Genomic DNA, 22,608 nt, shown 5'->3' with positions numbered 1-22,608 from the left:
CCAACAACCTCCTTCCCTCAGTAAGAGCATTGAAGATGGGTCGTGGCTGAGTCTTCCAGCATGACAACGACCCGAAACACACAGCCAGGGCAACTAAGGAGTGACTCCATAAGAAGCATCTCAAGGTCCTGGAGTGGCCTAGCCAGTCTCCAGACCTGAACCCAATAGAAAATCTTTGGAGGGAGCTGAAAGTCCGTATTGCCCAGCGACAGCCCCGAAACCTGAAGGATCTGGAGAAGGTCTGTATGAAGGAGTGGGCCAAAATCCCTGCTGCAGTGTGTGCAAACCTGGTCAAGAACTACAGGAAACGTATTATCTCTGTAATTGCAAACAAAGGTTTCTGTACCAAAAATTAAGTTCTGCTTTTCTGATGTATCAAATACTTATGTCATGCAATAAAATGCAAATGAATTACTTAAAAATCATACAATGTGATTTTCTGGATTTTTGTTTTCGATTCCGTCTCTCACAGTTGAAGTGTACCTATGATAAAAATTACAGACCTCTACATGCTTTGTAAGTAGGAAAACCTGCAAAATCGGCAGTGTATCAAATACTTGTTCTCCCCACTGTATGTGGGAGTGTTAACCTGTTAGGGCTAGGGGGCAGTATTTGCACGGCTGGATAAAAAAAATGTACCCGATTTAATCTGGTTACTAATCCTACCCAGTAACTAGAATATGCATATACTTATTATATATGGATAGAAAACACTCTAAAGTTTCTAAAACTGTTTGAATGGTGTCTGTGAGTATAACAGAACTCATTTGGCAGGCAAAACCCTGAGACATTTTCTGACAGGAAGTGGATACCTAATGTGTTGTATTACCTTTAAACCTATGCCATTGAAAAACACAGGGGCTGAGGAATATTTTGGCACTTCCTATTGCTTCCACTAGATGTCACCAGCCTTTACAAAGTGTTTTGAGTCTTCTGGAGGGAGATCTGACCGAACAAGAGCCATGGAACGATGATGGCCCATTAGACACCTGGCGCGCGAGTTCATGTTGGGTACCCTCGTTCCAATACGTTATAAAAGAGTATGCATTCGTCCACCTTGAATATTATTCATGTTCTGGTTAAAAAAGGCCCTAATGATTTATGCTATACAACGTTTGACATGTTTGAACGAACGTAAATATATTTTTTCCCCTCGTTCATAACGAGAAGTCCGGCTGGCTTAGATCATGTGCTAACAAGACGGAGATTTTTGGACATAAATGATGAGCTTTTTTGAACAAAACTACATTCGTTATGGACCTGTGATACCTGGAAGTGACATCTGATGAAGAGAATCAAAGGTAATGGATTATTTACATAGTATTTTCGATTTTAGATCTCCCCAACATGACGTCTAGTCTGTATCGCAACGCGTATTTTTCTGGGCGCAGTGCTCAGATTATTGCAAAGTGTGATTTCCCAGTAAGGTTATTTTTAAATCTGGCAAGTTGATTGCGTTCAAGAGATGTAAATCTATAATTCTTTAAATGACAATATAATATTTTACCAATGTTTTCTAATTTTAATTATTTAATTTGTGGTGTTGACTTGACTGCCGGTTATTGGAGGGAAACGATTTCCTCAACATCAATGCCATAGTAAAACACTGTTTTTGGATATAAATATGAACTTGATAGAACTAAAAATGCATGCATTGTCTAACATAATGTCCTAGGAGTGTCATCTGATGGAGATTGTAAAAGGTTAGTGCATCATTTTAGCTGGTTTTATGGTTTTGGTGACCCTGTCTTTGAATTGACAAAACATTACACACAACTCTTGTAAATGTACTGTCCTAACATACTCTAAATTTATGCTTTCGCCGTAAAACCTTTTTGAAATCGTAAAACGTGCTTAGATTAAGGAGATGTTTATCTTTCAAAGGGTGTAAAATAGTTGTATGTTTGAAAAATTTGAATTTTGACATTTATTTGGATTCAAATTTGCCGCTCTTGAAATGCACCTGCTGTTGATGGAGTGCACCACGGGGGGGACGCTAGCGTCCCACCTAGCCCATAGAGGTTAAGCACTGGTGATTTGACTTGGGCTGCACAAACTAGTCCAGCATAGGATTGACACAGTGGACAGCAGGCTTATCAAACAAGTGATGAGGCGGTTGTCTGTTCATCTGCAAGCAGAGTTTGACAAACATCCAGCAATACATGAGCAGCACCAGTGGTGTTAGGAAGAAAGGAGGACGGCTCAATCAGGTTCTTTGTGGATTACAGAAGGTTAAACGTGAAGACTAAAATATGCTTATCCACTGCTCAGTGGATTTTCACTTTAGACTTAGCCAGTGGATACTGGCAAGTCGAGATGCACCCCGAGGATGGTTGCAAAACTGCTTTTGTGACAAAGTGAGGGCTTTCGAATTCCAGGTCATGGGGTTTGGATTGACAAACGCTCCAAGCAGCTTCCAGAGTCTCATGGACCTGGTTTTGGCTGATTTACAGTGGACAACATGCTTGGTGTACTTAGACGTCATCATAGTATTTGGTCGTACAGTCCAAGAACATGTGAAGCGTTTAGACAAGGTTTTCAGCAGATTGGAGCAGGTAGGACTTCAGGTAAAGCCATCTAAGCCTCATTGTTCAGGTCACAGGTGAGATACCTGGGACACAGAATCTCGGCTGAGGGAAGGTACACTTACCCCATCAAAACAGTCAGGTCATGGCCTAGCCCCAAGTCACTGACAGAGGCAAGAAGATTTTTAGGCCTGGCGTAATACTACACGAGGTTCATACCAGATTTTGTAGCTATGGAGGAACCTTTATACAGATTGACAGATAAGGGGAACATGTTTGAGTGCAACGCAACGAGTGAAGTGGCCTTTAACAATGTTTTTGAATAGTAATTTTGTAAATTGTAGCGTTGATTCACGGGAAGCATTTGAGGGAAAATATTTTCTGAACGTCACGCGCCGATGTAAAATGCTGTTTTTATATATAAATATAAACTTTATCGAACAAAAAATGCATGTATTGTGTAACATGATGTCCTAGGAGTGTCATCTGATGAAGATTGTCAAAGGTTAGTGCTGCATTTAGCTGTGTTTTGGGTATATGCTAGTTGCTTTGAAAATGGCAGTGTGATTATTTTGGGCTGGGTACTCTCCTAACATAATCTAATGTTTTGCTTTTGCTGTAAAGCCTTTTTGAAATTGGACAACGTGGTTCGACTCAGGAGCGGTGTATCTATAAAATGGTATAAAATAGTCATATGTTTGAGAAATTGAAGTTATAGCATTTATGAGGTATTTGTATTTCGCGTGACGCGATTCCATTGGCTGTTGACTAGGGTGGGACGCAAGCGTCCCAGGTTCCCAGACAGGTTAATGAATTAAAGACCATGCTTACCACATCACCCATACTTGCTTTCCCAGACCCAAATCTAGATTTCATAATGGATACTGACGCATGTGACATAGGCATAGGGGCAGTCCTCTCCCAGAAATACGAGGGTAGAGAGTGAGTAGTAGCATATGCCAGTCAGGCACTGTCAAAACAGGAGAGGAATTATTCAACTGCCAAGAAGGAGCTTCTCGCTGTGGTAGTGTTTCTTAAATATTTCAGACACTTTTTGCTGGGGAGGAAAATTCTACTGAGAACTGATCACAGCTCACTGAGGTGGCTGAGTAACTTTAAACAACCTAGGGACAGTTAGATGGTTAGAGAAACTGAATCAGTTTAACTATGATACTGTCCACAGGCCAGGGAGACTGCACAGTAATGCAGATGGTGTGTCACACCGACACACAGACAGAGAGTGTACACACAGCCGACTCACAGCAGGCCACTGTCAATCTGAGAGCTATCGTAAACAAGCCTCATGATGTCTCGATTGAGCCTGTAGTTGGAGTTCAAACAAGCCAGGCAGTCCCCACAAATGCAGTTTTCCTTTTGGAAGCACAGGATAGAGACCCAGTGGTCTCCCAGTTAAAGACATTGAAAAAAAAGGTTAGAGCAGAGCTCCCTATGGAGTTGCAATCAGAGCCAAAGTTCAGGGCTTTCAAACAAGAGTGGGGGGCATTACATGTGAAGAATGGGGTGTTTTGCCTTGAGAGTCAAAACTATGAGACAGATGACACCATCTGGAGAGGGGTTGTACCAGATGAGCTCGTACATGAGATACTTACCTTTATCCACAATGATAGAACAGGAGACCAATTAGGAGATGAAAAACTCACCAGTAAGATTTTATTGGCCGGGCTGGCAGAGAGCCATAAAGCAGTGGTGTAAGGGCTGTGTGGCATGCGCCGCATACAAGTTACAGAGTCCAGCCCCCAGAGCGCCCATGACAAGTTCTATCACAGGCCGCCCTTTTGAGAGGAGAGGTGTAGACTTAATTGGTACGTTTACAGAGACGGGACGAGGTAACAAACATATTATGGTAGTGTCGGATTACTTTAATAGGTGGTCAGAGGCATAAGCCATACCCAATCAGGAAGCAGTAACAGTGGCCAAGAAACGTTGTGTTGAATTTTTGTTGGAGCTAAGCGTTCCTAGCTCTATCCATAGGGACCAGGGGTAAAATTTTGAATCTACTCTTTTTAGAGAGATGTGCAATCTTTTACAAATGAACAAAACAAGAATCATTCTGTACAACCCAAAATTAGATGGTTTAGTGGAAAGAATGAACAGAACTCTGATCAACATGATGTCACTTTTTGTTGATGACAATCAAAGAAATTGGGATGAGATACTGCCATATGTGATGATGGCATACAGGAGTAGTGTTCAATCTTCCACGGGGGTTTACATCATACAGGGTGCTGGCCAGTACTGAAATTACGTTATCAGTTGATGTGTTTATGGAAACACAACAATATGAAGGGAAACAATATGTTTCTCAGTATGTGTAAAAGGTGCAAGGGTATTTAAGCACTGTAAGGGAAGCTGTAAAGAGAAATCACCTAAAAGACACAGGTAAACAAAAACAATACTTTGATCTAAATGTGACACCCCAGAGGTATGAGGAAAATAATTGTGTGGCTTAGGGACTACCAGAGGAAAAAGGGGTTGTCACCAAAACTGAGAAATAAATGCAAGGGTCCTTTCAAAATTGCAAAGAAACTGTCAGAGGTGCTGCATGAAGTAAGTAGTACAGTTTAATGGACCTTATCGTGCCGTGGTACACTACAACAGGCTGAAACCTTACTTTGTAGTTGTTTCAGAGCGTGTCTCCTGATGTGGTTTAAGCATTGTTGTGGACTTTGAACATCACATTTTTGTGTTTTTATACAGTGAGGGAAAAAAGTATTTGATAGCCTGCTCATTTTGTACGTTTGCCCACTGACAAAGAAATGATCAGTCTATAATTTTAATGGTAGGTTAATTTGAACAGTGAGATACAGAATAACAACAACAAAATCCAGAAAAACGCATGTCAAAAATGTTATAAATTGATTTGCATTTTAATGAGGGAAGTAAGTATTTGACCCCCTCTTAATCAGAAAGATTTATGGCTCCCAGTTGTCTTTTATACAGGTAACGAGCTGAGATTAGAAGCACACTCTTATAGGGAGTGCGGCAAAACTCAGCTTGTTACCTGTATAAAAGAAACCTGTCCACAGAAGCAATCAATCAATCAGATTCCAAACTCTCCACCATGGCCAAGACCAAAGAGCTCTCCAATGATGTCAGGGACAAGATTGTTCGAGTTGCTGAAGGTTCGAGTTGCCAAACATCAGCCTAAAAACCTTAATGACTTGGAGAAGATCTGCAAAGATGAGTGGGACAAAATCCCTCCTGAGATGTGTGCAAACCTGGTGGCCAACTGCATGAAACGTCTGACCTCTGTGATTGCCAACAAGGGTTTTGCCACCAAGTACTAAGTCATGTTTTGCAGAGGGGTCAAATACTTATTTCCCTCATTAAAATGCAAATAATTTTATAACATTTTTCACATGCGTTTTTCTGGATTCTTTTGTTGTTATTCTGTCTCTCACTGTTCAAATAAACCTACCATTCAAATTATAGACTGATCATTTCTTTGTCAGTGGGCAAACGTACAAAATCAGCAGGGGATCAAATACTTTTTTCCCTCACTTTATATTTTTTATAAGGGTGATTTTGAGAGTGAAAATCTGAAAAAAAGATTTTTCACACTGGGTGCCTTTCCTTCACACAGGTCCCACTTGTCCAGGAACCACTACACCACTGCATAGAGCCGATGGAAAGACAGCAGTCCATTCACTCTGAAATAATAAGCCAGTAGGTCCCAATAATAATACAAAAACACAACTAAGCATTTCCCAATGTAAACTTACAACTATTACTTCCCATTGCGAAGAACAATTCACATTTATCACACAAAATAACCAAAAATGTTTCACACACAACTTATTTTCAAAGAGTTGGCCAACAACAGCATGCAAGCTGCAATAAAAAACACAGTTCCACTCACCAGACGAGGATGTGAAACGTAACTTCTTGTTAAAAGTTATTCTTGAAAAGGGGGAAGCTAACAAATTAGCAACAACCTCATCTTCCATAACAGCTGCTGCAGCCACTGCAAACAGGCCTAAAATAAAAGCTTGCTAGCTAGACCGTGGGAAAACTACTGCTCGCTGTTGCAGTGACCTGTTGGCCTTCGACCGCTTGGCAATTACACGTCAATGTGATTTGTTGATTCCACTCTCACTCCAAAATTTTGCCCTAATACAGTTGAATGGCAGATGCCTTCTATCAAGCTTCTGCTGGCCTAGCCAATGTATGACTTAGCTAGCTAGATTTATCTGCCCAGAGACCACCAAATAAAAATCCTGATTGGATATTTTTTCCCTTCAGTGTTAACCTTTTCGTTTCTGTTAGCAGTTGATGTTACTCTTCAATAACACAGACCCCAAAGCAAATCAGGGGGAGAAAAATAGGTTTATTCAGAGGACCAATCATAGATGTTATGCTGAGTGGGAGATGTTCATTCTCCCCTCATTCAACATCACCCCTTGATTGAGGGAAAGAAACTACAAAACCTAAAACAGCAGAGAACCCCCCTTACTCTTACACACCACTGTGTCCCAATGCATCCTGTTAGCTGGAGTCTCAGGCACTTAACCCCCCCCCCCCCCTATGTGTGGCTCTGGGCTGGCCTGGATTGATTGGATGGGAGAGCAAAGTGTGTGTGTGTGTGTGTGTGTGTGTGTGTGTGTGTGTGTGTGTGTGTGTGCAACAAGCTCTCATAGTCTCACTACAGAATTATTTCATTATTATCATTTCAGAGACATAACTGAGAGATGAGTAGAATACCTGTGGTGTATTAGCTTGTGGAGATAGACAACTTCCATTCAACATGATTCCAACCTACAACCTTCATTCAACACAATTCCAACCTACCTTGACTTTAGCGCTATCAGAGATGCCATGGCAGTCACCAGAATACTTGGCTCTTTTAAAGCTTGTATATTTTTGTATTTATTAGGATCCCAAATTAGCTGCTGCCGAGGAAGCGGCTACTCTTCCTGGGGTCCAAACAGGATACCACATAACAAATAAAATACATAATATACATTTACATTGCAATTTAGCCATTCAGCAGACGCTCCCATCCAGAGTAACCAATAGCTAGCGCATTCATCTTAAGATAGCCAACCCCATAACACAGTCGTATCCCAACCACATATCACATGAATAATACAATGCAAAATACAACACAAAGTGCATAAAAATGTCTGTGTTTCTCTTTACAGTCTCTGTCGTGCCATAGGGTGTTCTTTTTTTTCTTTTTATTATCATGTTTTATTGCTAGCTTGAATTACCTGGGGTGGAAGAGAGTTCCATTTAGTCATGGCTCTATTTAACACTGTGCGTTTCCCAGCCTCTGTTCTGGACCTAGGGACTGTGAAGAGACCTCTGGTTGCGTGTCTTGTGAGATACCGATGAGTGTCCAAACTGTGTAGTAAGCCACAACTTCCATTCAATGGGATTCCAACCTAACCTTGACTTTAGTGAGTGATATCAGAGATGACATGGCAGACACCAGAATATTTGGCTTTTCTAAGCTTATGGAGAGAGCCACGACCTTCACTGAACTTGATTACAACCTAACATTGACTTTAGTGAGTGCTATCAGAGATGCCATTGGCAGACAACATCAAAAATGCTGATGCAACTTCAGTTCTCCCTGCCAAGGCTTATGAATCAAAGTCTTTGGCATATAAAACAGGTCATCATTGATCTATTGTAAAAGTCAGCGATGTACAGGTGACCTTGTGGTACAAGAAAATAGGTTCTTTGTGACCTTCTAATAACCATTGCCATTAGAAGTGCCAGGGTCACGTGAATAAAAAGCAGGCTCCTTAGTGACATGGAGAATAATACAGAGCTGATGTAATTATGATAATCCTTCCTTAAGTGGCGTACATTTTCTTTGTGCTGCCTTTGACCTTCAGAAGGAAGACGTGCCTGTGGCAAAGCCTTTGAGTGGAATACAGGAAGTGTTTGACAGTGAATACAAAAGGAATGTGTACAATGAATGAGGGCAAATGTCATTCGCAACCTCGAGTGTACTAACCTTTGTGTAAATTCACAAGTCAAAATAACTGGAATAAATGGAACAAGGATTATTTTTCAGGTGCGTCTAAACAGTGCCTTCAGAAAGTATTCATACCCCTTGACTTATTCCACATTTTACAGTGTTACAGCCTGAATTCAAAATAGATTAAATTTAAAAAAAATCTCACCCATCCACACACAATAACCCATAATGAAAGTGAAAACATGTTTTTAGGAATCTTTGTTTGGAATCAGAAATCTCATTTACATAAGTATTCACACCCCTGTCAATTTGTAGAAGTGCCTTCAGCGGGGTTTACAGCTCTGAGTCGAAGAGCTTTGCACACCTGGATTGTAAAATATTTACCCATTACTGTTAAAACATTTTTTCAAGCTCTGTCAAGTTGATTGTTGATCATTGCTAAACAGCCATTTTCAAGTTTTGCCATAGATTTTCAAGCCAATATAAGTCAAAACTGTAACTAGGCCACCCAGGAACATTAAATTGCATCATGGTAAGCAACTCCAGCGTAGATTTGACCTTGTGTTCTAGATTATAGTCCTGCTAAAAGGTGAATTTGTCTCCCAGTATCTGTTGGAAAGCAGACTGAACCAAGTTGCTCTGTGCTTATAGCTTTATTCCGTTTCTTTTTATCCTAAAACACTCCCTAGTCCTTGCCGATGACAAGCATACCTATAACATGATGCAGCCACCACCATGCTTGCAAATATGAAGAGTGGTACTCAGTGATATTTTGTGTTGGATTTGCCCAAAAGATAACACTTTGTATTTAGGACAACAAGTTAATTTCTTTGCCACATTATTTGCAGTATTACTTACAGTACCAGTCAAAAGTTTGGACACACCTACTCATTCAAGGGTCTTCCTTTATTTTTACAATTTTCTACATTGTAGAATAATCGTGAAGACATCAAAACTAACACATATGGAATCATGTATTAACCAAAATAAATTAAACAAATCAAAATATATTTTATATTTGAAATTCTTCAAAGTAGCCACCCTTTGCCTTGACAGCTTTGCACACTCCTAGCATTCTCTCAACCAGCTTCATGAGGAATGCTTTTCCAACAGTCTTGAAGGAGTTCCCACATATGCTGAGTACTTGTTGGCTGCTTCACTTTCGTTCATTCTGCAGTCCAACTCATCCCAAACCATCTCAATTGGGTTCAGGTCGGGTGATTGTGGAGGCCAGATCATCTGATGCAGCACTCCATCACTCTCTTTCTTGGTCAAATAGCCCTTACACAGCCTGGAGGTGTGTTGGGTCATTGTCCTGTTGAAAAACAAATGATAGTCCATCTAAGAGCAAACCAGATGGGATGGCGTATCGCTGCTGAAGACTGTGATAGCCATGCTGGTTAAGCGTGTCTTGAATTCTAAATAAATCACTGACAGTGTCACCAGCAAAGCACTCATACACCTCCTCCTCTATGTTTCACGGTGGGAACAACATATGCAGAGATCATCCATTAACCTACTCTGCGTCTCACAAAGACAAGTCGGTTAGAACCAAAAATGTCAAGTTTGGAATCATTAGACCAAAGACAGATTTGCACCGGTCTAATGTCCATTGCTTGTTTCTTGGTCCAAGCAAGTCTCTTCTTCTTATTGGTGTCCTTTAAAAGTGGTTTCTTTGCAGCAATTCAACCATGAAAGCCTGATTCACACAGTCTCCTCTGAACAGTTAATGTTGAGATATGTCTGTTCCTTGAACTCTGTGAAGAATCTATTTGGGCTGCAATCTGAGGTACCTCTGGGTCTTCCTTTTCCTGTCATTTCTCTTTGCTTATTTGAGCTCTTCATGCCATAATATGGACCTGGCCTTTTACCAAATAGGATTTTCTTCTGTATTCCACCCCTACCTTTTCACAACACAACTGATTGGCTAAAACGCATTAATAAGAAGGAAAGAAATTCCACACAAACTTTTAACATGCATTCCAGTCGACTACCTCATGAAGCTGGTTGAGAGAATGAATGAGTATATGAAGAGTGTGCAAAGAACAGCTACTTTGAAGAATCTCAAATATATTTTGATTTGTTTAACAATTTTTGGTTACTATATAATTCCATATGTGTTATTTCATAGTTTTGATGTCTTCACTGCTATTCTAAAATAGTATAAAAATAAACAAAAACCCTGAAATGAGTAGGTCTGTCCAATCTTTCGACTGGTACTGTAAGTGCTGTGTTGCAGACAGGATGCATGTTTTGGAATATTTTTATTCTGTACAGGCTTTGCACTTCTCTCTCTGCCATTTAGGCTTGTATTGTGGAGTAACTACAATGTTGTTAATCCATCCTTAGTTCTCATAACGCAATCATTAAACTAACTGTTTTAAAATCACCATTGGCCTTACTGAAATCCCTGAGCAGTTTCTGTCCTCTCCGGCAACTGAGTTAGGAAAGATGCCTGTATCTTTGTAGTGACTAGGTTTATTCATACACAAGCCAAAGTGTAATTAATAACTTCACCATGCTTCAAGTAATATTCAGAGTCTGATTTTTACACATCTACCAAATCTGTGTCCTTCTTTGCGAGGCATTGAAAAACCTCCCTGGTCTTTGTGGTTGAATCTGTGATTGAAATTCACTATTCGATTGAAGGACCTTACAGATAATTGTATGTGTGAGGTACAGAGATTGGGTAATCATTCAACCACTAGTATTGAACAACAGAATGAGTTGATGCAACCTATTTGGTAATCACATTTTTACTTCTGAACTTATTTAGGCTTGTCATTACAAAGGGGTTCAATACTTATTGAGATATTTTATTAATTTCGAACATTTTCTTAAAACAAAATTCCACTTTGAAATCATGGGGTATTGTGCATAGATCTGTGACACAAAATCTCAATTTAATCCATTTTAAATTCAGGCTGTAACAAAAAAAGAAGGAAAAAGTAATGGGGTGTGAATACTTTCTGAAGGCACTGTATAGTAGTATACAACAAGGTACAAAAGAAAAAGGTACATCTAACTTGAAGAGTTTTGCTTATTTTATTCAAGTGCTCTCATTGGTTGCTTTGTGCCGACCTGCATCAGAGCTTGGAAGATGAAATATGGGCCATTTGTATTCCTTGTTTCAATTGCATGTCCAACAGCAAATAAATAAATAAAAAGCCAAAAAAAGCTAAACAAAAAAATCTGTGATTGATTCCTCTTGTCCCTCTGCATCTTTATCCGGCTTTATGCCTCTCTCTTAAAACCAGATCCAAATTCCAATTTGTGCTGTTGTTCTTTTGCTTTCGCCTTGGCTGTGGACTAAGGGAAGCGTGTTTGTTTTTGTCTGTTTTTCAGAGTGGGTATCCTCAAGGGTACAGAAGTATTGAGTCCTGTGTGTCCTACTCTCCTTTCACAATTTCTCTCAGTCAGAGAGCGCGAGCAAGCTTGCAACACAGCCTCTTACGGGATGGGGGGAAATAATCTGTGCATTTTACTTCAGTGAATCCCACACGTAAAGAACAATATGTTCGCAGTTTGAAGCTGTATACATTTTCAGCCCACTAATTTGACAAAGGGTTCACAGCCCCCCCAAAACAAGGGTTCTCAGCCACGAAGGAAAGTAAGACGGAGAGAATACCACAAAAACAACATTGTTTGTTAATGGAGAGCTCATCTCTCTGGTACTTTCCCCTTTATTAGGTGTTACAAAATGTTTTCTGGCTGCTTTGCCTGCTTTTGTGCTACCACTAATGACCAGAATAAACATTGATTTCCAAACATTTAGCCTCGTGACTAGTGCCAACCTCATCCACCTCATATTGTTCCCTCTGAATTGACTCTTAAATTAATTATGCAAATTAGCATCCTTTGAACCCTTTAATTTAACTGTCCGGTACTTCAAACCCCGACATTAGCTGTAATATCTTATCATCAATCATGGCCTTTCAATTCTCGTAAAGAAAAAAATATATAGGCTGCATTAAAACAGATGAATAGGTCAGCTCTTGGAAGGGGGGTTCGTCTGATGACATTTGAAATGCGGCAAAAAACAGAAAAGAAAGGGAATGAAAAAGAAGATAGGATTCTGGCTCTCGTTTGCCGAGCAAGCGGCCTTCGGAGGGAGACTGCAGTCTAACTGACAGCGTTGTCGACAGCAACGTCTTTGCCGGTGGTAACATGACATCGCCGTGGAGACGGGCCGGAGTGAAGAGAGATAAAAGAGTTCTATGACAGGTGAATTAGAAGTGAGGGCCAGAGATGTGTCTCCCAGCAAGGGAATAACAAGACGGATAGACGGTGTAACACACAGAGGAGAGGAGCAAGGGAGTGAGAGATGTATGTCAACGAGGAGGAGAGAAAATAAAGAGAGAGACAGTGAGGGATATGGAGATTGAGGGAAAAGGAAGGGAAGATGGAGTGAGTTGAGATGAGGAGAAGAGATGGAGTGCGATCCTCAAAGTGCGGAAGTTGGAGAGAACTGGAGAGGGTGAGCGAGAGATGAGATATCAAGAGGGGGAAAGTGGGAGAGAGGGAGGATGAGACGGAGTGTCTGCATGTGAACTGCATTGTTGGTTAAGGGCTTGTAAGTAAGCATTTCATGGTAAGGTCTACACCTGTTGAATTCGGCGCATGTGACAAATACAATTTGATTTGATTTGATTTGAAAGAGAGGAGGGGGGAAAAGCAGAGAACGGTTCAGTGAGACAGAGCAAGACAAGGGATAAGAGAGTGAGGGATGGATTCACACAGAAAAACTGAGATTAAAGGAGAGAGAGGTGTTGCCTGGGGTGGTCTAGTGGTAAACGCCACCCCCTTCAACACATATAGTACAAGTCAAAAGTTTTAGAACACCTACTCATTCAAGGGTTTTTCTTTATTTGTACTATTTTCTACATTGTAGAATAATAATGAAGACATCAAAACCATGAAATACACATACATATGGAATCATGTTGTAACCAAAAAAGTGTTAACCTGTTTAGGATAGGGGGCAGTATTGACACGGCTGGATAAAAAACATACCCGATTTAATCTGGTTACCACTCCTACCCAGTAACTAGAATATGCATATACTTATTACATATGGATAGAAAACACCCTAAATTTTCTAAAACTGTTTGAATGGTGTCTGTAAGTATAACAGAACTCAAATGGCAGGTCAAAACCTGAGAGATTCCTTTACAGGAAGTGGCCTGTCTGACCATTTCTTGAACTTCTTTTCCATCTCTATCATTTACTAAGGATCTCTGCTCTAACGTGACACTTCCCACGTCGTCCATAGGCGCTCAGAGCCCGGGAAAAAACAGAATGTCGTCATTCCAGCCCCAGGCTGAAACACATTATCGCCTTTCTCAAGTGGCCGATCAAGGGACACTGGGCTTATGCTCGTGACCCGACCGCCCCCGCCTTTGGGATTTTTTCCTCTGTTTGCCGAAAAGGAGATTCCCTGTCGGAATATTATCGCTTTTCTACGAGAAAAATGTCGTAAAAATTGATTTTAAACAGCGGTTGACATGCTTCGAAGTACGGTAATGGAATATTTAGAATTTTATTGTCACGAATTGCGCCATGCGCGCGACACTTCTTTACTATTTCGGATAGTGTCTGGAACGCACGAACAAAACGACAATATTCCGACCGGGAGTCGTTGTTTTCGTACAAAGACTGAAAATGTAAACATGGAGTCGTCACGTGCACGCGCGCCCCAGTCTCATTGTTCTCAGATCGACCACTTACCAAATGCGCTACTGTTTTTCAGCCATGGCCTGCAAAGTCATCATTCAACGTTCTGGCGCCTTCTGAGAGCCTATGGGAGCATTAGAAAATGTCACGTTACAGCAGAGATCCTTTGTTTTGGATAGAGATGACAAAGAAGGCCAAGAAATGGTCAGAGAGGGCGCTTCCTGTTTGGAATCTTCTCAGGTTTTGGCCTGCCAAATGAGTTCTGTTATACTCACAGACACCATTCAAACAGTTTTAGAAACGTTAGGGTGTTTTCTATACAAAACAAACAATTATATGCATATTCTAGTTACTGGGCAGGAGTAGTAACCAGATTAAATCGGGTACGTTTTTTATCCGGCCGTGCAAATACTGCCCCCTATCCCCAACAGGTTAAATAGCCCTTACACAGCCTGGAGGTGTGTTGGGTCATTGTCCTGTTGAAAAAGAAATGATAGTGGGACTAAGCGCAAACAAGATGGGATGGCATATCACTGCATAATGCTGTGGTAGCCATGCTGGTTATGTGTGCCTTGAATTCTAAATAAATCACTGACAGTGTCACCAGCAAAGCAACCCCACAACATCACACCTCCTCCTCCATGCTTCACGGTGGGAACCACACATGTGGAGATCATCCGTTCATCTACTCTGCGTCTTACAAAGACACAGCGGTTAGAACCAAAAATCTCAAATTTGGACTCATCAGACCAAAGACAGATTTCCACCAGTCTAATGTTCATTGCTCGTGTTTCTTGGCCCAATCAAGTCTCTTCTTCTTATTGGTGTCCTTTAGTAGTGTTCTCTTTGCAGCAATAAGACCATGAAAGCCTGATTCACACAGTCTCCTCTGAACAGTTGATGTTGAGATGTGTCTATTAATTGAAGTCTGTGAAGCATTAATTTGGACTGCAATTTCTGAGGCTGGTAACTCTAATGAACTCATCCTCTGCAGCAGAGGTACCTCTGGGTCTTCCTGTCTTGTGGCAGTCCTCATGAAAGTCAGTGACATCATAGTGCTTGGTGTTTTTTGCGACTGTACTTGAAGAAACTAGAATTTTCCACATTGACTGACCTTCATATCTTAAAGTAATGATGGACTGTCGTTTCTCTTTGCTTATATGAGCTGTTCTTATCCTAATATGGACTTGGTCTTTTAAGTAGGACTATCTTCTGTATACCACCTCTTCCTTGTCACAACACAACTGATTGTCATTAAGAAGGAAATACATTCCACAATTTCACTTTTAACAATGCACACCTGTTAATTGAAATATATTCCAGGTGACTACCTCATGAAGCTGGTTGAGAGAATGCCAAGAGTGTTCAAAGCTGTCATCAAGGCAAAGGGTGGCAATTTTGAAGAATCTCAAATATATTTTCATTTGTTTAACACGTTTTTGTTTGCTTATTCTATATGTGTTATTTCATAGTTTTGATGTCTTCACTATTATTCTGTAATGTAGATAATAATAAAAATAAACAAAAACCCTTGAATGAGTAGGTGTGTACTAACTTTTTACTGGTACTGTATGCTCTTCCTAACCAAGTAGATTTGAACCCTGTCACAAACCTTTGTGTCTTTACCGTCTTCTCTTCATTAAAAACATACTAAAATAAAATTATGAAAGAGGGGTGTAGAATAATGATAGGGAGGACGATGTGTCGCTTACTGGTGGCGTTGGTGAGCCGAAAGGTGACAGAGCTCTCAGGGATGTCACACACGTTGCGAACAGTCACCTCACATGTGTAGTTTGCAAAGTCCTTTGGCCTCAGGTTCTTCAGCTTCAGCACCTTGGTCTCCCCCTGCGTGACAGAAAACATTGACTGGTCACACAGATATAACAGTAACACCCTCACTGACCGCATGTGAATAATCTTCACAAAAACACATGCACACAGTACATTTACACAATCTCAGACAAACACCATAAATACCCTGTTGGCACATTTCTAAATGCACTTTTAACCCTCCTGCTGTGTGCCGGTTGAATTGGACCGATTTACAAGTTTTCTCTCTGAAAAATGTAGTTAATTTAATCTGATTGACATAAGGTTCCATGACTTTGTCCACACAGGGCATCTGAACAAACAAAACACATTTTGATGATTTTCATAACATTTTGGGTGTTTTGTTTAACTTTTGTACACCTGTGGTGTTCCCGGTCAAAAATGACTGGTCATTAGAAATTAATGGGTGAGACTACAATTAGTGTATAGAATTAAGTTCAGGCACATGCCCATTCATCAGATGGACACAGTTCCTCTCTCAGACCCCCACATGCATGTATGTTTGAGCACACACACACAAATACACCTCACACCCCTTCTTGGCTTCCATGGCAACCCACACGGGAACCTTTCCCCAATAGAATCTTTCCCCCATGGGAACCAAACCTGTTGTCATTCTCACAAACAACCGCAACATTGTTTCAATAATATATAGAACTTTTCTCGCAGCTCGGTATATAAAGCTTTTTTGAGGCCTTGCTCACAATTCATTCTGTGGCAGCACAATGACCTAATGATATACTGTATGTGAGGATCTTGATCATATCTTTGATTATGACACTGGTGAGGAGGAGGCCAAGAAACTGACAGTGAAGATGCATTAGAGGAGGAAGTGTCAGAAGTTGAAGACAACACAGAATATGATCCAGACCAAGAGACAACCGATGTGGAACAATCCAGTGATGAGGAAGAGGGCCCTGCTGAGGTTATTGTTACATTCCGGTCAAAGAATGGGAATTTGTCCTGGTCTTCATCTCCACCTGAGAGGAGAAGTCGGCTGTCGGCTGAAAATGTTATCAGGATGACCCCAGGGCCAACGAAATATGCCATATCCCAGGTTGATGACATAAAATCCTGACACTATTTAAAAATTTGAATTGGTTTCAAAACAAATCTGAATACAACAGGTGTACGTAGAGTTAATTAAAGTGACTTTGCATAGATGACAACAGAGAGTGGTAGTGGTGTGGAGAGGGGGGGGGGGCAATGTGAATAGTCTGGGTAGCCATTTGACTAGATGTTCAGGAGTCGCATGGCTTGTGGGTAGAGGCTGTTTAGAAGCCTCTTGGACCTAGACTTGGCGCTCCGGTACCGCTTGCCGTGTGGTAGCAGAGAGAACAGTCTATGACTAGGGTGGCTGGAGTCTTTGACAATTTTCAGGGCCTTCCTCTGACACCGCCTGGTATAGAGATCCTGGATGCCCTGAAGATTTGCCCCAGAGATGTACTGGGCCGTTCGCATTACCTTCTGTAGTGCCTTGCGGTTGGAGGTCGAGCAGTTGCAATACCAAGCAGTGATGCAACCAGTCAGGATGCTATCGATGGTGCAGCTGTAGAACCTTTTGAGGATCTGAGGAGCCATGCCAAATCTTTTCAGTCTCCTGAGGGGGAATAGGTTTTGTCGTGCCCGCTTCACGACTGTCATGGTGTGCTTGGACCATGTTAGTTTTGGTGATGTGGACACCAAGGAACTTGTAGCTCTCAACCTGTTCCACTGCAGCCCCGTCAATGAGAATGGGGGCATGCTCGGTCCTCTTTTTCCTGTAGTCCACAATCATCTCCTTTGTCTTGATCATGTTGAGGGAGAGGTTGTGGTCCTGGCACCACACGGCCAGGTCTCTGACGACCTCCCAATAGGCTGTCTCGTTGTTGTCGGTGATCAGGCCTACCACTGTTGTATTATCGGGAAATGTAATGATGGTGTTGGGGTCGTGCCTGGCCGTGCAGTCATGAGTGAACAGGGAGTACAGGATGGGGCTGAGCACGCACCCCTGAGGGGCCCCTGTGTTGAGGGTATCAGCGTGGCAGATGTGTTGTTACCTACCCTTACCACCTGGGGGCGGCCCGTCAGGAAGTCCAGGATCCAGTTGCAGAGGGAGGTGTTTAGTCCCAGGGTCCTTAGCTTATTGATGAGCTTGGAGGGCACGATGGTGTTGAATGCTGAGCTGTAGTCAATGAATAGCATTCTCACATACAGTTGAAGTCGAAAGTTTACATTCACTTAGGTTGGACTCATTAAAACTCTTTTTTCAACCACTCCACAAATTTCTTGTTATCAAACTATAGTTTTGGCAAGTAGGTTAGGACATCTACTTTGTGCATGACCCAAGCAATTTCTCCAACAATTGTTTACAGACAGATTATTTCACTTGTATCACAATTTCAGTGGCTCAGACGTTTACATACTCTAAGTTGACTGTGCCTTTAAATAACTTGGAAAAATTCAGAAAATGATGTCATGGCTTTAGAAGCTTCTGAGTCAATTGGAGGTGTACCTGTGGATGTATTTCAAGGCCTAGCTTCAAACTCAGTGCCTCTTTGCTTGACATCCTGGGAAAATCAAAAGAAATCAAAAGAAATCAGCCAAGATCTCAGAACAAATGTAGACCTCCACAAGTCTGGTTCATTCTTGGGAGCAATTTCCTAATGCCTGAAGGTACCACATTCATCTGTACAAACAATAGTATGCAAGTATAAACACCATGGGACCACGCAGCCGTCATACCGCTCAGGAAGGAGACGCGTTCTTTCTCCTAGAGATGAATGTACTTTGTTGCGAAATGTCCAAATCAATCCCAGAACAACAGCAAAGGACCTTGTGAAGATGCTGGAGAAAACAGGTACAAAATGATCTATATCGACAGTAAAACGAGTCCTATATCGACATAACCTGAAAGGCCGCTCAGCAAGGAAGAATCCACTGCTCCAAAACCGCCATAAAACAAGACAGACTACGGTTTGCAACTGCACATGAGGACAAAGACCGTACTTTTTGGAGAAATGTCCTCTGGTCTGATGAAACAAAAATATAACTGTTTTGCCATAATGACCATGCTTGTTTTTGGAGGAAAAAGGGGGAGGCTTACATGCCGGAGAACACCATCCCAACCCTGAAGCACGGTGGTGGCAGCATCATGTTGTGGGGGTGCTTTGCTGCAGGAGGGACTGGTGCACTTCACAAATAGATGGCATCATGAGGAAAGCAAATTATGTGGATATATTGAAGCAACATCTCAAGACATCAGTCAGGAAGTTAAAGCTTGGTCACCAATGGGTCTTCCAAATGGACAATGACCCCAAGCATACTTCCAAAGTTGTGACATAATGCTTAAGGACAACAAAGTCAAGGTATTGGAGTGGCCATCACAAAGCCCTGACCTCAATCCAATAAACGATTTGTGGGCAGAACTGAAAAAGCATGTGTGAGCAAGGAGGCCTACAAACCTGACTCAGTTACACCAGCTCTGTCAGGAGGAAGTGGACAAAATTCACCCAACTTATTGCGGGAAGCTTGTGGAACGCTAACTGAAAAGTTTGACCCAAGTTAAACAACTTAAAGGCAATGCTACCAAATACTAATTACATTTACATTTACATTTAAGTCATTTAGCAGACGCTCTTATCCAGAGCGACTTACAAATTGGTGCATTCACCTTATGATATCCAGTGGAACAACCACTTTACAATAGTGCATCTAAATCTTTTAGGGGGGGGGGGGGGTTAGAAGGATTACTTTATCCTATCCCAGGTATTCCTTAAAGAGGTGGGGTTTCAGGTGTCTCCGGAAGGTGGTGATTGACTCCGCTGTCCTGGCGTCGTGAGGGAGCTTGTTCCACCATTGGGGTGCCAGAGCAGCGAACAGTTTTGACTGGGCTGAGCGGGAACTGTGCTTCCTCAGAGGTAGGGGGGCCAGCAGGCCAGAGGTGGATGAACGCAGTGCCCTTGTTTGGGTGTAGGGCCTGATCAGAGCCTGAAGGTATGGAGGTGCCGTTCCCTTCACAGCTCCGTAGGCAAACACCATGGTCTTGTAGCGGATGCGAGCTTCAACTGGAAGCCAGTGGAGAGAGCGGAGGAGCGGGGTGACGTGAGAGAACTTGGGAAGGTTGAACACCAGACGGGCTGCAGCGTTCTGGATGAGTTGTAGGGGTTTAATGGCACAGGCAGGGAGCCCAGCCAACAGCGAGTTGCAGTAATCCAGACGGGAGATGACAAGTGCCTGGATTAGGACCTGCGCCGCTTCCTGTGTGAGGCAGGGTCGTACTCTGCGAATGTTGTAGAGCATGAACCTACAGGATCGGGTCACCGCCTTGATGTTAGTGGAGAACGACAGGGTGTTGTCCAGGATCACGCCAAGGTTCTTAGCACTCTGGGAGGAGGACACAAGGGAGTTGTCAACTGTGATGGCGAGATCATGGAACGGGCAGTCCTTCCCCGGGAGGAAGAGCAGCTCCGTCTTGCCGAGGTTCAGCTTGAGGTGGTGATCCGTCATCCACACTGATATGTCTGACAGACATGCAGAGATGCGATTCACCGCCAGGTTATCAGAAGGGGGAAAGGAGAAGATTAATTGTGTGTCGTCTGCATAGCAATGATAGGAGAGACCATGTGAGGATATGACAGAGCCAAATGACTTGGTGTATAGCGAGAATAGGAGAGGGCCTAGAACAGAGCCCTGGGGGACACCAGTGGTGAGAGCGCGTGGTGCGGAGACAGATTCTCGCCACGCCACCTGGTAGGAGCGACCTGTCAGGTAGGACGCAATCCAAGCGTGGGCCGCGCCGGAGATGCCCAACTCGGAGAGGGTGGAGAGGAGGATCTGATGGTTCACAGTATCAAAGGCAGCAGATAGGTCTGGAAGGATGAGAGCAGAGGAGAGAGAGTTAGCTTTAGCAGTGCGGAGAGCCTCCGTGACACAGAGAAGAGCAGTCTCAGTTGAATTCCCAGTCTTGAAACCTGACTGATTAGGACCAAGAAGGTCATTCTGAGAGAGATAGCAGGAGAGCTGGCCAAGGACGGCACGTTCAAGAGTTTTGGAGAGAAAAGAAAGAAGGGATACTGGTCTGTAGTTGTTGACATCGGAGGGATCGAGTGTAGGTTTTTTCAGAAGGGGTGCAACTCTCGCTCTCTTGAAGACGGAAGGGACGTAGCCAGCGGTCAAGGATGAGTTGATGAGCGAGGTGAGGTAGGGGAGAAGGTCTCTGGAAATGGTCTGGAGAAGAGAGGAGGGGATAGGGTCAAGTGGGCAGGTTGTTGGGTGGCCGGCCGTCACAAGACGCAAGATTTCATCTGGAGAGAGAGGGGAGAAAGAGGTCAAATCACAGGGTAGGGCAGTGTGAGCAGGACCAGCGGTGTCGTTTGACGAGGATCGGATATCGTCAACCTTCTTTTCAAAATGGTTGACGAAGTCATCCGCAGAGAGGGAGGAGGGGGGGGGGGGGAGGAGGATTCAGGAGGGAGGAGAAGGTAGCAAAGAGCTTCCTAGGGTTAGAGGCAGATGCTTGGAATTTAGAGTGGTAGAAAGTGGCTTTAGCAGCAGAGACAGAAGAGGAGAATGTAGAGAGGAGGGAGTGAAAGTGTATATAATTCAGTGTATGCAAGCTTCTGACCCACTGGGAATGTGATGATAGAAATAAAAGCTGAAATAAATCATTCTCTCTACTATTATTCTGACATTTCACATTCTTAAAATAAAGTGGTGATCCTAACTGACTTAAGACAGGGAATTTTTACTAGGATTAAATGTCATGAATTGTGAAAAACTGAGTTTAAATGTATTTGGCTAAGGTGTATGTAAACTTCCGACTTCAACTGTAGGTGTTCCATTTGTCCAATTGGGAAAGGGCACTGTGGAGTGCAATAGAGACTGCATTATCTGTGGATCTGTTGGGACGGTATGCAAATTGGAGTGGGTCTAGGATTTCTGGGATGGTGGTGTTGATGTGAGCCATGACCAGCCTTTCAAAGCACTTCATGGCTACAGACATGAGTTACCTTTGTGTTCTTGGCCACAGGCACTATGGTGGTCTGATTAAAACATCTTGGTATTACAGACTCGGACAGGGAGAGGTTGAAAATGTCAGTGAAGACACTTGCTAGTTGGTCAGCGCATGCTCGCAGTACACGTCCTGGTAATCTGTCTGGCCCTGTGGCCTTGTGAATGTTGACCTGTCCAAAGGTCTTACTCACATCGGCGGCTGCGGAGAGCGTGATCACACAGTCTTCCGGTACAGCTGGTGCTCTCATGCATGTTTCTGTGTTTTTTACCTTGAAGTGAGCGTAGAAGTAGTTTAGCTCGTCCGGTAGGCTCCTGTCACTAGGCAGCGCTCGGCTGTGCTTCCCTTTGTAGTCTGTAATGGTTTGCAGGCCCTGCTCACATCTGATGAGCGTCAGAGCCAGTGTACTACGACTCGATCTTAGTCCTGTACTGACACTTTTCCTGTTGTTTGATGGTTTGTCGGAGGGTATAGCAGGATTTCTTATAAGCTTCTGAGTTAGAGTCACACTCCTTGAAAGCGGTAGCTCTAGCCTTAAGCTCAGTGCGGATGCTGCCTGTAATCCATGGTTTCTGGTTGGGGTATGTACGTACGGTCATGTGGGGATGACGTCATCGATGCACTTATTGATGAAACCA

The 22,608-nt window shown here is 42.7% G+C and overlaps 1 protein-coding gene across 2 annotated transcripts in view; it reads right to left on the bottom strand.

Annotated features, from left to right (window-relative positions):
- LOC106561882 (MAM domain-containing glycosylphosphatidylinositol anchor protein 1) overlaps positions 1-22,608 on the bottom strand; it is a 470,281-nt gene that overhangs the window by 176,525 nt on the left and 271,148 nt on the right. For both annotated transcript variants that reach the window (XM_014126164.3, XM_014126165.3), the window contains exon 6: positions 15,861-15,993. In XM_014126164.3, coding sequence (XP_013981639.1) covers positions 15,861-15,993 — 133 coding nt within the window. The remainder of the gene's footprint in view (positions 1-15,860; positions 15,994-22,608) is intronic.

The sequence above is a fragment of the Salmo salar genome, chromosome 11 (assembly GCF_965601325.2).
Source record: "Salmo salar chromosome 11, fSalSal1, whole genome shotgun sequence".
Taxonomy (NCBI): Eukaryota; Metazoa; Chordata; class Actinopteri; order Salmoniformes; family Salmonidae; genus Salmo; species Salmo salar.
The sequence above is the reverse complement of the archived record's forward strand: the minus strand, read 5'-3'. Positions and strand labels throughout refer to the sequence as shown.